This window comes from Macrotis lagotis, chromosome 2, assembly GCF_037893015.1.
Source record: "Macrotis lagotis isolate mMagLag1 chromosome 2, bilby.v1.9.chrom.fasta, whole genome shotgun sequence".
Classification (NCBI taxonomy): Eukaryota; Metazoa; Chordata; class Mammalia; order Peramelemorphia; family Peramelidae; genus Macrotis; species Macrotis lagotis.
In genome coordinates, this window is record NC_133659.1 from 58,071,901 (window position 1) to 58,085,883 (window position 13,983).

General features: G+C 39.4%; 1 protein-coding gene across 3 annotated transcripts in view; it reads left to right on the forward strand.

Annotated features, from left to right (window-relative positions):
* UCK2 (uridine-cytidine kinase 2) overlaps positions 1-13,983 on the forward strand; it is an 85,270-nt gene that overhangs the window by 2,293 nt on the left and 68,994 nt on the right. The window contains exon 1 of one of the 3 annotated variants that reach the window (XM_074221883.1): positions 4,632-4,671. The exons of the other annotated variants lie outside the window; for them this stretch is intronic. Within the exon in view, the coding sequence (XP_074077984.1) occupies positions 4,657-4,671 (15 nt within the window). The 5' untranslated portion in view covers positions 4,632-4,656. Of the gene's footprint in view, positions 1-4,631; positions 4,672-13,983 lie in introns of those variants that run through there. 3 annotated transcript variants of the gene reach the window in all.

The window sequence follows — 13,983 nt, forward strand, 5'->3', positions numbered from 1 at the left end:
CTAGTTTTTATTTTTACTTTTGTACCTTTCTGCCAGGGAATTACTAATTGGAAGGATCTCATTTGAACTGGGAGGAATCAGGGGAAAAAATTGGAAGAGAAGATACCTCTACCAAGGTATCAATTGACTTTGGTATAGCTTTGGTATAGTTATCTAATTTGGTTTTTTTTTTAGTTTTTTTTTTTTTGCAAGGCAAACAGGGTTAAGTGGCTTGCCCAAGGCCACACTGCTAGGTCATTATTAAGTGTCTGAGACCAGATTTGAACCCAGGTACTCCTGACTCTGGGGCCTTTGCTTTATCCACTTTGACACCTAGCCACTCCATAGTTTGGAAGAATAAAGAATGAAAAGACTGCCCTGAGGGGTCTGGTGGAACCCCTGGCTGTTGGGTGTTTGAGAAAGCACTGCTGGTGCTGGGTCCTGGGGAAGAGGGACAGTTTTGTGTGGCCTCTTGTATCAGGTAGTCAGATGGTCAGTGGAATGAGACACAGGCCTGGGTAACTATAACTAAATTCCATGTTTATTTTGAGCTCTGGCAAAATGAGAGGGTTCCATGTAAGAGGGAAGAGAGCTTTGTACAACTTAGTGCTGATTGAGGTCTGAGATGGGATGGGGCTGGGGTGGGGAGGAGGCACCTAAATGGGGAGGGAGCCAAATAGGGAGTAGAAGCCTTGGCTGAGTCTCATGCACACTCCTAGGGGAGATGCTAGGGTAGGGGCAGCTGGGATGAAGCCTATTTCATGGTCAGAAATGGGCCGGAGAGAAGTGCCTCTTTTATTTTATTTTAATTTTATTTTATTTTTAGATTTTTCAAGGCAATAGGGTTAAGTGGCTTGCCCAAGGCCACACAAGGCTAGGTAGTTATTAAGTGTCTGAGGTTGGATTTGAACCCAGGTACTCCTCTGACTCCTCTATTCACTGTGCCACCTAGCCCCCCAAAATTCTTTTCACTTGAGTTTTGACTTTTTTTTTTTTTTGGTTTTTGCAAGGCAAATGAGGTTAAGTGGCTTGCCCAAGGCCACACAAGGCTAAGTAATTATTAAGTGTCTGAGACTGGATTTGAACCCAGCTACTCCTGACTCCAGGGCCTGTGCTTTATCCACTGCGCCACCTAGCCGCCCCGAAGTGCCTCTTTTAAAAAAGATAAGGTGAACCATGGTTTGGAGTTCCAAGGAAAGTCGCATAGGACTAGGCAGATTTGCCCCATTGTAGCACTATTTTATTGGTTCTTAGCCATATCTAGGCCCAACTGTGAATGGACTTGGTCACGCCATTATGTTGTGACTGTAGTATCTCAATGTTGTGACTGCCTTTGGTGCAAGGAGTTTATCCCAGACTAAACTGTTTTGGACTGTGAAAGCAAAGGCAGTGATTTGTGGCTTCCGTGTCCTTTTCCTCTCTTCCAGAGTCCCCTCTTATTTTATAAATTAATGAGGCAGAATCCCAAAGTGCCAGTCAAGGATAATAGATCTCAGTTAAAAAAAAAATTCCTGAGAAAGTCATGTTACTGAAGGTGTTCAGAATTTAGTTTAGTAAGGTTTTATTAAAAAGCCTACTTTTGGAGATAAAAAGGTCACATATTGGAGATAAATAATTTTTTAAGAAAGGTTTTATTTGAGTTTTATAGTTTTTCCCCTGATCTTGCTTCCCTCCCCCAACCCCCTACAGAAGGCAGTGTGTTAGTCTTTACTTTGTTTCCATTGTGAGATAAATTATTTTTTAATAAGAATAGAAACTCAGTTTAAGGTTTACAATCCTCAGACCTATTGAAATTTTGCTATTAGTCACTACTATTTTACTTCAGGAGGTGTCTGAAGACAAGGGTTGGCATTTTTAGAATGCTTTATAATGAAATATTTTACATGTTTTATGTATTTTATGCCATGTACAATAACCCTTTTAAGGGAGGTAGTGGCAGGTACTGTGTCCATTTTGTAGGGAAAATTGAGCCACAGAAATGGAGTAACTTACATGGTCATGGTTCCAATAGCAGAGACAAAATTAAAAGCCAAGTTTCTTGGGTTTTATTGCTGTTCCCTATTCTTGTGAAACACCTTCCCCCTCATCCTCCATCCCTCAAACTCAGTATTACTAGATTACATCAATCTCTTTTGCTCCTACTCCTGTGATGTTGAAGAGGGCTAGAGAAAATCATAAAACCATGCCGAGTCCATTACAGATTATATTATCTAATTTCAGCTGAGGCTTCATTACAGCCAAGTAGTTTGATTCTTTATCCTGCTCATCGGAATAGCTATTCTAAACCTTTTCTCAAACCACCTTACACTTTACTTAAAAGTCCATTTAGTGAGTTCTCTCTTCTCCCCATCTCATCTTACCCCCCTCCTCCTCTCCCCCCCTTTTATTGTTTTATTTTTTTACTCTAGCTTCAGAAGAGTTGATCTATCTCCTTGCCAGGCTAACCTGTTTATGTGTGACCTTGATCTCCTCCTTCTTGCCCCCCATCTTCTCCCAGCAGATTGTCCCAGCTGTGTAATATTCAACAAACTTCCTTGTTATCTACAAACATGTCCAAGTCTCCCCATCATTAAAAACCTTTTCAGATCATGCCATCCTTGCTAGGTTTGGTTCTCCAACTTTTTCCCCCTTCTCCACTGAACTTGCAAAAGCTATCTACAAGTGGTTTATCCACTTCCTGTCTTCTCTTTTCTAAACTCTTTGAAGTTTGCCTGTCATTCCAATGAAACCACTCCAGAGTCACTAGTGATCTCTTAATAGTCAAATCTTCCATCCTTTAATCAGTTTTCATCCTTCTTGATGTCTGTCTTAGGAGTTGCTGCTGCTGATTTGATTACTCCCTTTACCATTGGGTTTATATGACACTGCTGTTTTGATTCTCTGAGTTAGATTCTCCAAGTTTTCTTAGACTTCCATTCCTGGGGCAGCTAGGTGGCAGAGCATCGACCCTGGCTGGAGTCAGGAGGATCTGGGTTCCAATACAGCTTCAGACACTTAATAATTGCCTAGCTTTATGACCTTGGGCAAGTCACTTAACCCCATTGCCGTGAAGCCCCCAAACCTCTATTCCAAGATCTTTGTCATGTTCATTTACTGATGGGGATACCCATCTTAGGCACTCTTAGTCTCTCTGTATTAATCTCTGGTAAATTCATCAGTTCCCATGAGCTAAATTATTATCTCTGTATATGATTCCCATATCTACATAGACTACCCTCCTTCCAGAGCTCTTGGCCTAATTGATTTTTAGAAGACATTCTCTGACTCAGCTAGTCATGAACCAATATTTACAATCTATTGTGTACAAAATAAAATGTTTTAAGTGCTAAGAATACAAAAAGACATGAAAGAAGAGTCTGCCCTCTGTTATCTTTCCATCTAATAGGAGACCTACTACATACAAGACTAAATACAAGATAAATTGGAGATAAAAGTGAGAAGGCATTAGAATTAAGAAGGTTCGAGAAAAACTTGTAGAAAATGGGGATTTCTTTCTGGCTTGAAAGCCGTCATTAGGCTGAGATGGGGAGGGAGACTCTTCCAATTTTGGGGAACAACCAATGAAAATGCCTGAGTTGGGGTGGCGGGGTGGCTAGGTGGCGCAGTGGATAAAGCACCGGCCCTGAAGTCAGGAGCACCTGGGTTCAAATCTGGTCTCAGACACTTAATAATTACCTAGCTGTGTGGCCTTGGGCAAGCCACTTAACCCCATTTGCCTTGCAAAAAAAAAATGCCTGAATTGAGGAAGAGCAATGAAGCCTGTTTCACTGAATTCCAGAGCATGTGGACAGAGCATGTAAGAAGTCCAGAAAGGTGGGGTAGGATGATGGGAAGGATAAGTAAAAGAGGGCTTCGAATGCCAAAACAGTTTTGTACTTGATCTTGGAGGCTATTGGGAGCCTTTGGACAAAGTTTATCGAATTAGGAGAGTGATATGGACTGACTTTGTCTTTAGGAAAATCCTTTTGTCAGCTGAATGGAGGATGGATTAGAATGGGAAGAGCTCTGAGGTAGGCAAACCCAACTGCAGGCTATTTATTGCTTGTCCAAAACAGGTCTTATTTTCTTTTCCCCCAAACCCCACCTACCTTTTGAATTTCCTTTTCTCTCAAAAGGCAACACACTCCTAGGCCTTCAAACTTAATCTTCTCATCATCCATATCCACTAAATTTCCAAACCTTGTCATTTATTTCTCCATAATATCTGTCTTTATGGCTCCTGCATTCAACTCAGCCATCGTTTTCAAATTCTCATCACCTCTGAGTAGGATTATTACAGCAGTCTTTTAATTGGACTTCCTGTTTTGAGTTTCCCTTCTCTACTTCAGTCCTTTCATACACTGGCAAAATATTCTTTCTCAACTACAGGTCCTTCCCTAACACCTCATTTCCACACCCCCTCCCCTTAAACTTTAGTAGTTCCCGTCTTCCTCTAGGTCAAAAAACTCCTGATATTTAATACTTTTCACAACTTTGACCCAACCCTGTCTTTCACAGTATCCCATTCACAAACCCTGTGGTCCTGCCATACTAGTCTAGTCTGCTTGCTGTTCTTCCTATCTAGCTTCCAATTCCATAGCTTCCCATTGGTCATTTTCTCTGCTTGGAATGCTCTTCCCTTAAATCTGAATTCTTTTAAGGTCTTTCAGTCATCAGAGACCTGAGGCTTTCCGATACATGTCTATCGTATCTGTATGTATGTAGATATTGTAAGATTTTTGAGGTTATTATTTACTTTTTTCCTCTTTATACTTCTGATAACTAAAGGCACATTAAAAGCCCTTACTAAATATTGATTTAAAAAAAAATTAAAATAGATAAGTGTTTGGGGCAGGTCACTTCTAGTTGGCTGGAGGAGGAACTTGGGAAGGCTGCCTGGAAATTGTCTCATTTCCCTCCTCTTAGAAGTCTGTGAGTAGGTGGTAGTGGTGGGTAGAAGTAAATCCTGGGTGGAGGTAGGTAGTGTGGAATAATAGTTCTTTTTTAGAGAATGCTAAGAAGATACTTGTGTGGTTAAAAGGGAAAACACAATTTAGGGTAACAATGTGACAAAGGCTACTCAACCAACAAGGGATTATTAAGTGCCTTCCAGGTGTTAATATAGTTACCAAGGTCCTGCCCTCAAGGGAGCTAGAAAACTACCTGAATATTTAACTATAGTCACGAATATATACATAGCTATATGGTACAGTAGAGAGAATGCCCACTCTGGAGTCAGAAAGACTCCAAAAGAGTTGAACTCACAAAGAGTTCAAATTTGGCACTTACTAGTTGTTTTGACCCCAGCAAGTCCCTTAACCCTGTTTGCCTGAGTCTCCTCATGAGTAAAATGAGCTGAGAAGGAAATGGCAGATCACTCCATAACTTTGTCAAATCCTAAATGGGGTCATAAAGAATTGGACGTGACTCAATGACAACGACAACAACAATAATAATAAAAAACATATATGAACATAATACACATACAAAACAAAGCACGGAGCTAGCTCTTGAGAGCTAGGATGAATGATCTCCTGCAGAAGGAGGTTCTTGAATTGACTCCCTAAATAAACTAGGGGTGTTTGAGGTTGAGGTAAGGTATTCATTTCAGGAATGGAAGATAAGACAATTTAAAGGCAGAGAGAGATGGAAGATGGTATGTTGTGAGCAAGGTTGGCCAGTGCTAGGGGAGAAAAAGGAATTGTGTGCAGTAAAGCTCAAAAGTAAAGATGTGTCTAGGATGTGAAGAGTTTTCAGGATCTAGGGTAGTTGATACAACAGGGACTGGGGAACCAGTGGAATTGACAGGATCAGACCTGCGTTTTAGGAAGCTGCATGGAAATGAATTTTTAGGGGATCCTTGAGTTAGGACTTTTATTTATTATCCCAGTCCAATTGATGAAAGATTTGACCTGGAGGGACTGACTAGGGAATGAAGGAAGAAGGCTGTTGTGTTTCCATTTCCTTTTCATTTTACAGGTGAGAAAATCAGACAAACAGGTCATGGTTAAGAAATAGTCCTAAAATATATAACCAGGAGACTGGGAGTTCAATCAATATTTCTTGGGGCTTTTTTTTTTTTTAGTTTTTTGCAAGGCAAGCGGGGTTAAGTGGCTTGCCCAAGGCCACACAGCTAGGTAAAGTGTCTGAGACCAGATTTGAACTCAGGTACTCCTGACTCCAAGGCCCATGCTTTATCCACTATATGCCACCTAGCCGCCCCTCAATCAATATTTCTTAAATATCTTCAATTACTAGCTGGTCTTTGTGCTAAATTGGCCATGCTAATTATCATATGGCATAACAGTATTTACATAACTGAGAGTCCCTCCCTAGGTAGTACCTTTCACTTTTTAAATAGTTTTAATGGCAAGACATTTTTAACTTTCTATTCACTTGATGAATCTTCTTTTCCCCCTGGTATTTCTAGTTCTGTTGATTAAGGACTGACTGACTGCTCTTTGGGGTTAAACAAAACAGGTCAAATCTTTCTTCCTGATAGCAAGTTTTGACCTTTGGGGGGCAACTCTTTTTTCCTCCCTGAGTTTTTCTCTTCTTCAGGCTTAACATAATTTGTTTTCTTCAACCAACCTTGTGAAGTGGGGCAAGGATTTCCAATCCTGTTGTCATTCTAGTCCCTCTTCTGAATATGCTATATTTTTTTTTTGGTCAATATCTTTAAATTCAGGTCCCAGAACTGAACAAGATACTGTAGCTTTACTTTGACGAAAGGAAGATTAAAACTAATGGGGCTCTCATTGCCTTCCATTTTGTACACCATGTTCCTATTAATGAAGCCCAACACTGCATTCATTTGTTTTGGTGGCAGTGTTACAATCCCTAGACTTGTTGGGTTTACATGAGAACCCTACAGTTTTCCTCAAAAGAACTCTCAAATCTGGGTTTTGTGAATAGCACAGGACAATAGGAATAACATGTAGCCCACTGATTTGTACATTTTGTCATTGGCTCTAGCTGACTGTGAGTTAATAGCCATTTCCTGGAGTTCTTTAAACTTAGAGCTCCTTGACTTGCTATCTAACTGGCCTTGCAAACTCTTCCTTGGCCTCCCTTCAGGGAGCTCTTTGAGAGAGGGTGGTGTGTGTAGCATTTCAGATTGGTTTAAGGCAGGAGTTCTTAACCTGGGCACCATCCTACCCCATCCCCACTCTGATAGATGCCATGCATCTGGGAACTTGGGTGGGAAAAATATTGCATTTTTATTACATTAACCTCCAACTGTAATTTAGCAATTCCCCCAATTATGACTCTAAGCAGTAAGTAATATTCTGAGAAGTCCAAAAGTTTCACCTATCTATAAAAGGGGGTTCAGGATGTAAAATGTAACTTGGCTGTAAGAACTGAAATGTTGACTTGGTTCTAGGAAAGGCAGAATAAGGTCAGGCAAATAAGGCACATTAAGTAAAAATATAAAACCCTCTAGTTTACTAGTGTTTCCAGTACTACCTGGAAGAAATTGAACATAGGAACATTACTCTCCAGGGGAAAGGCACATTAGTACAGCCCCTTTACAGTTGAAGAAACAGAAATTAAAGATATTATTCAGGATCCCCAAGGTAATCGATATTCTTTTCATGATAACAGTGTTGCTTTCCTGTTTTAATGAATTATTTTTATGTCAAATCCCTACTATTTTTATACTACAATGCTGAAGCTCCTTTATAACTTAATTTTCTTAGATTACTCTGAATCTTGTATGTTTATATATGTATATGTGCTGTGTGTTTACAAATACATTCAATTATTTTTCATCTTATGTGTACTTAAGAAATGGTATTTATTTTTCAGGGACCCCCCCCAACCAGATTTCATTTCAATTTCATACTCTTCCTTGACTGAATTAGGAAGGTTGAATAGTTCTTGCTGCTTAAACCCCATTGATCCACTGCCTGGGGGTCAGACTTTAAATAAACTAGGTGTGGAATCTTTTAGACCTGATTCCTTAGATCTGTCTACTGCTTCAACTTGACCAAACACATGCAGATCGGGAATTCTAAGTTTGCAACTTTAGACTTCACATAAATTTTCTAATGTGGCTTTGGTATTATGCCCAGGGGTGTTTTTGCCTGACTTCTGGTTGCTTCTCTGTTACTTACCCTCATTATCTCACCCTAGAGAATCAAATTGTTTTCATCCTTTCTTTGCATGTACTTCAAGGTTGGTACACAGGCCACTATTACTCTTAGAAAAGCTGTCTCCCCTTCAGCCTTGTGGACTTTGAAGGCTATTGAAGGAAAGTTGGGGAATCAAGAAAAGGGTTTCAAAGATTGGCTCATTCTGTTTGTATTTGAGTAGGTCTGACTTTTCATTGTCTCCATAGCTGTGGGTACCTTGGACATGTACTAGACCTCCATTCCTTATATACTTGACAAGGTTTAATCTTAATTGAGTTCCAGGTTCTTTCCACCCCTGGGCACATGCTGCATTCTTTTTAACTTGCTCATGAGTAATGTGGTAGTACTTTAAAAATATCTATTTCGCCAGTCCTGAGAGCTCTCAGACTCATACAGCATCAGTTGTCACCTCTGTGACATCTCCATTTCCCATTGGACTTCTCTACCAGGTTCTTCCCCCACATTTTTTTCAGCTTTCTTTTGTATGTTGTCTTTACCGTTTATGTGTAAGACTTTTTCGAAGGCAGGAACTATATCTCTCTTGAGATGACTCCCAAATAGCCCCTAAATCCACAGTACCCCCTTGGTGCCTCAGAGTTAAACAGTTAATTAGTATGCATTTATTAAGCACATTGTATACCATTTTAGCTCAGAGAGACTGTAAATAGTAGTTGTTTCTATTTTGGCCAGAAATCCTGTAGATCTTCCCCTCCCAGTTTGTTTTTTTCTTCTTCTCTTGGACAATCCAAAAAGGTTTTTTTCTCTTCTTTCTTACCTGCCTTAATCACTGAGATATCTTGAAGGCCTTACGTCATTTTTTCTTTTTTTGGAAATGGTCATTCTTGGACTCATTTTGGACCCACTTTTTGCTACAATTGGTATGTAAGAACTGGGTGATCCTCCTCTTTCTAGGTCTTTTTGGACTCATTTTGGAAATGGTCATTGTCATTCTTGGACTCTTTTCCTCATCTCACTTACCATAATCACCTAAGTCAAACTGGGGTCAATTAAAGACCTAGTTTTTTTTTTTGTTTTTTTGTTTTTTAGGTTTTTGCAAAGCAAAAACGGGGTTAAGTAAGTGGCATGCCCAAGGCCACACAGCTAGGTAATTATTAAGTATCTGAGACTGGATTTGAAACCAGGTATTCCTGACTCCAGGGCTGGTGCTTTATCCACTACGCCACCTAGCCACCCCTAAGACCTAGTTTTAAGAGACCCAAGATCTCCCACTATATCCAGGATCATCTCCAATCATCTGATCTAATCTAGCCACTGGACTCAGATGACTCTTGGAGGAGAAAATGAGGCCTGATGACTTAGCACAACCCCCCACCCTCAAAATCCAACTCACTTACATGTCATCTCATCACCTCCCTGATGTCATGGTCTTCTTTGAGAACAAAAAAACAAAAACAACAGTCATCTTCTACGCACAGGAAGTACAAAGACAAAAATGGAGCAGCCCTTCTCTCCAAGGAACTTAGATTACCAAGATGAACTTGCCTCAAAATAGTTCACCTTTCTGTTTTCCTGATTTTTTTTTTCAGTTATGTAATGTTAAATCTTGGCTTCTATGTTGGGTTTTTTTCCTTTCCTTCTTCCTCAATCTTTATCTCAGTCCTATCAATTGTTAAGTCTTCCCATATTCTACATCATTCTCAGTGCTACTTAACCTCAACTGGGACCTGGTAGAGAGGCCAGAGAAGTTCAAAAATGGATGAGATTAGAGGGGAAATAGGAGATATCTGAATGGGAATACAAGACCCAAGTTCTACCTTCTTCTGCTTTCTGCAGTACAAAGTGTTTCAAAGTATCATGGTCAGAGCTGCCTCTGCTCTTCATTTTGATTTCCAAGCTTCTATTTGTTCCTGATCTGAGCTGCTGCTATTACTGGATGATGTCTCAGCTGAGCTGGTGCCATCTGTAGAAAGTTGCTCAGACTAACCTGCCTGGATGCTAATCAACCTATGTTTAGCTAGTTTGTTAGTCTGGCTTATTTATAGCCATTACTTTTTTCCTTCTCATGCCTCCCCCAGGCGTACAAGCTGCTGACAAAGACTTCATACATATCCCCTACTTGATGAGGATTCCCTAAGCCCCACTTCCTAGTTGGGACTATTCAAAATGAATTGTTTTCAGCTCTTGCTCCTTGCAGCTAGCAGTGGGCTCATGCAGATTTCCTTTAAGTATTAAGGAGACACCGTGGCTATACTTAAGCAGACTGGGGAGAGTTGGTAACTATTGGCATGGCATTCTTGCTGCATATCAAAGGACCCTCCCCCCCCATATAAAACCTAAACTTACCTATTGTAACTTGTACCCCTTGCTCATAGTCTGGGACCATACCTTCCACATGCTAGATTGAAAAATAGGAATGGATTTAGTCAGAGGAACTGGCTTCAGATCTCTGCTGTCTCTTATTCTTGTGAGGGATGAGGACCAGAGGGCCTTGTGGAAAATGTCTTTCCATTTCAAATTGCTGAGCCCTATGTATTTTCATCTCCAGGTTCAACATCCCCAGTCTCTTCAATTGGGTCTTCCTATATCTGCCATAACTTCAGTATCCTTCACCGTTCTTTTTCCTTCCTCTAGATATTTTGAAGGTAGTCATCATCTTTCTTAAAATGTGGTGCCCACCACTGAATGGAGCATTCTAGATATTGGCTGGCCAGGGTCAAGGGCAGCATAACTGTTAGACCCTAAACCCCGGGTCCTTTTCTTAGGTCAAATTTAGTAAACTTGAGGGAAGGGATTATTTCAATTTCTGATTTTATATTGCTAGCACAGTGCCTGTCCCAGCGTGAGTGCTTGCTAAATACTAGTTGGTTTCTTGATGGGCTACTTATCTTTCTTGGCTACTGTTTCATGCTGTTGATTCTGTGAGGTTGCAGTCTTTTCTTTTTTAGTTGAATGGCTGCCTAGCTATAATCCTTTTTTTTTGAACTAGAGTAAAATTTTTCATTTTTCCATGTTGAATTTCATCTTCTTTGGCTTGGTTCATTGTTCTAACCTCTTGGGATCTTTTTGGATCTTATTTTGTCCTCTCTCTTTGCTCTCTCTCTCTCCTATTTTTGTGTTATAAGCATGGCATCTTTGCTTTAACTAAGAGCTTTGACAGAAATGTTAGAAAATGTTAAACAGCACCTGGCCAATTAAGCCAATATGAAAACTACATTAGAGCTCTTCTTCAAGTTGACATTTTTTCCAGTCAATTTAGAATCCATCAAAGTTTATAAAAAGCACTTTCTAGAGCTAAATGTAAATTTTGTGTGTTTGTGTGTGTGTGCGCACGCACGTGCATGTGCGCGCATAGGACAGTGTTTGTCTTTGTTAGGATTCATAAGTGTTCTCACTGTACAGAGCTTCAGTATATCCATGATGTTTCCTGTGCTGTGGAAACGCATGATACCAAAAGACTTGGCCTCTAGTTTCCACTTGACTATTAAGTAGTTTTTGTGAAAATTTGACATGCCTGGGTCTCTGTTCCTTCATTATTATAAAGTGATCATTTGAGTTTCTGAGCCCCCCTGGTCTTCCAGTCTAACTGGAGTTACTGGTGCCCAAAGAAATCTTAAAGTAAATAAAAATAACTCATGGTTAGAAACTAATAGGTGGCCTCAAAACAGTTTTCGAGTTGTTGATGATCAGTTGCATATCTTTGTGGAACATGTCTTTCCTCTCTATGGCAGGGATATGCTTGGTTAAGGAATCTAATTTAGAATGCCAATGCTGTTGAAATAATAGAGTTTGGTTTTGTTGTTTTTGGGCCAGGCTTAGGATAGACAGGGCAGGTACTACCCACACATGCCAGGTGAACTTTACCATGATTATCTTATTTGTCCTCACAACAGCTCTTGGAGGGAGGTGCTGTTCTCATTCCCCTCTTTGTTGTTCAGTCATGGATGATTCTCCTGGAGATTCATTTTGGGATTCTTGGCACAGATACTGGAATGGTTTGCCATTTCCTCCTCCAGATTATTTTATAGATGAGGAACTGAGGCAAACGGGTTAAGTGATTTGCTCATAATCACACAGCCACTAAATGGCTTAGATTAGATTTGAACTCAGGAAGATAACTCTTCCTGACTTTAGACCTGGCCCTCATATTCACCATGCTACCTACCTTATTTCATAGCATTTCCTTTAGGGCTGAGCCTCCTGACTTGTTTTCATTTTTGTATTCCTTTGGGCCTAGCATAATGATTTTACATATATGTGTTTAATAATCAAAATTTATAAGCCTCAAGACTTAAATGCCTACAGTAGTTGGTAATGATTATATGTTGAATTGAATTAAATGTAGTTGAAGTGGGAGGCAAGAAAGTACAAGTGCTAGAAATTCTGTGCTGCCATGAGGACAAGCTGTCTAATCTATCATATACTTATATACATATGTGTGTGTATATATATTTATATTTATTCACACATACTTATATGTATATCTATATATCTGTAGCATAGGGAAAAAATGTTGATTTGGCAGTCAAAGTAACCACAGTTAAAATTCTGATTCTTCCAATTTCTGCCCATTGGTAAGCTACTTATTTTTAAACCACTTCCCCCTTCTGGCCTTCAGTTTTATATCTGAAAACTAGATTGTTGAACTAGAGGTTGGTGACCTCTAAAGTAATTTCTAATTCTAGATATATGAATTCTTGATAGTCTTTGTGGAGGATAAATGGCTCTCTGTTATAAAGAACTTAATATTTACACAGTCCTTCATATAATTAAATTCAGTTCAGTCTAAACCATGTTCCAGGAAGGTTATCACGGGAAGGGGACATTTAAGAGAAACTACAGAGTGCTTGTCTTCAAGTTTCTGATGGGGAGTGGGGATGGAGGGAATGATAACATGTATATAGGAGAAAATACAAAATTTACAGGAGAAAATATAAAAGACAAAGGTTGTGGGGAAACCCTCACATGGGGGGAATTAGAAATGCCTGGCATATGAGGAGCTCTTGAATAGAATCTTGAAAGGAGCCAGGGTCTACAAAGAAAGCAGGGAAGGCAGAATATATATGGTCTCATTTGTTGAATAGCCTCATGAGGAGGTACCACAGGCATCAGTAGATAAAGCTGTAGCTATGCAAGGTAACTTTATTTGCTACTGCTAGCACCCAGCTAATATCACATGTAGGTAGAATTTGAATCTAGTAATTTCAAATCTAGTGTTCTCTCTTATACCTGTCTCTCATCTGATTTAGTAAATCCTTTTGTTGGTGTTAGAAGGGTTATTATAAGGTCAGTAGGTTTAGAGTTGGAAGGTAAATTAGGCCACTATATAATTTCACAGATGAGGAAACCAAGGCACAAAACATAATTGAGCACAATTAGTAATTGTAGTTTTATGAGATTGAATGTTTATTTTGTGATGGATGAGTGAAAGCATACCATTCTTTATGGGGAAGGTGACAGAATCTTTTAAACAATTGGACTTTTTGTAATGTTATTAATAAGCTCTTAAAATAAACAAGCAAGATAGTTTGGGATATTGGACATAAATGTTTGAAGGACCTATTTATACATTTAGCCTGGAGTAGAGAGGACTTGAGAACATGTTTATATCCCAAATATTTTCAAATGCTATGAAACACTTGAGGTATTTGATTTATTTTGTATATTTAGAACCTAGGACCAATGCTTGGAAATTATAGGGAGGCAGTTTTGATTCAATCAGTATGAGGATGTGCTTTCTATTACATTTATCCAAACAATGAAATGGGCTGGACCCTATTATTAAAAAGTCTTCACATATGGACCAAAAGACCACTTGTCTTAGAATTGTAGAGTTAAATACATTGTCAACTTGAAGATTGTTCCTATTTCTATGATTTCTTCAATTTTATAATAGTTATAGATTTGTCTCTCCATTATGTGTTGTCCCTCC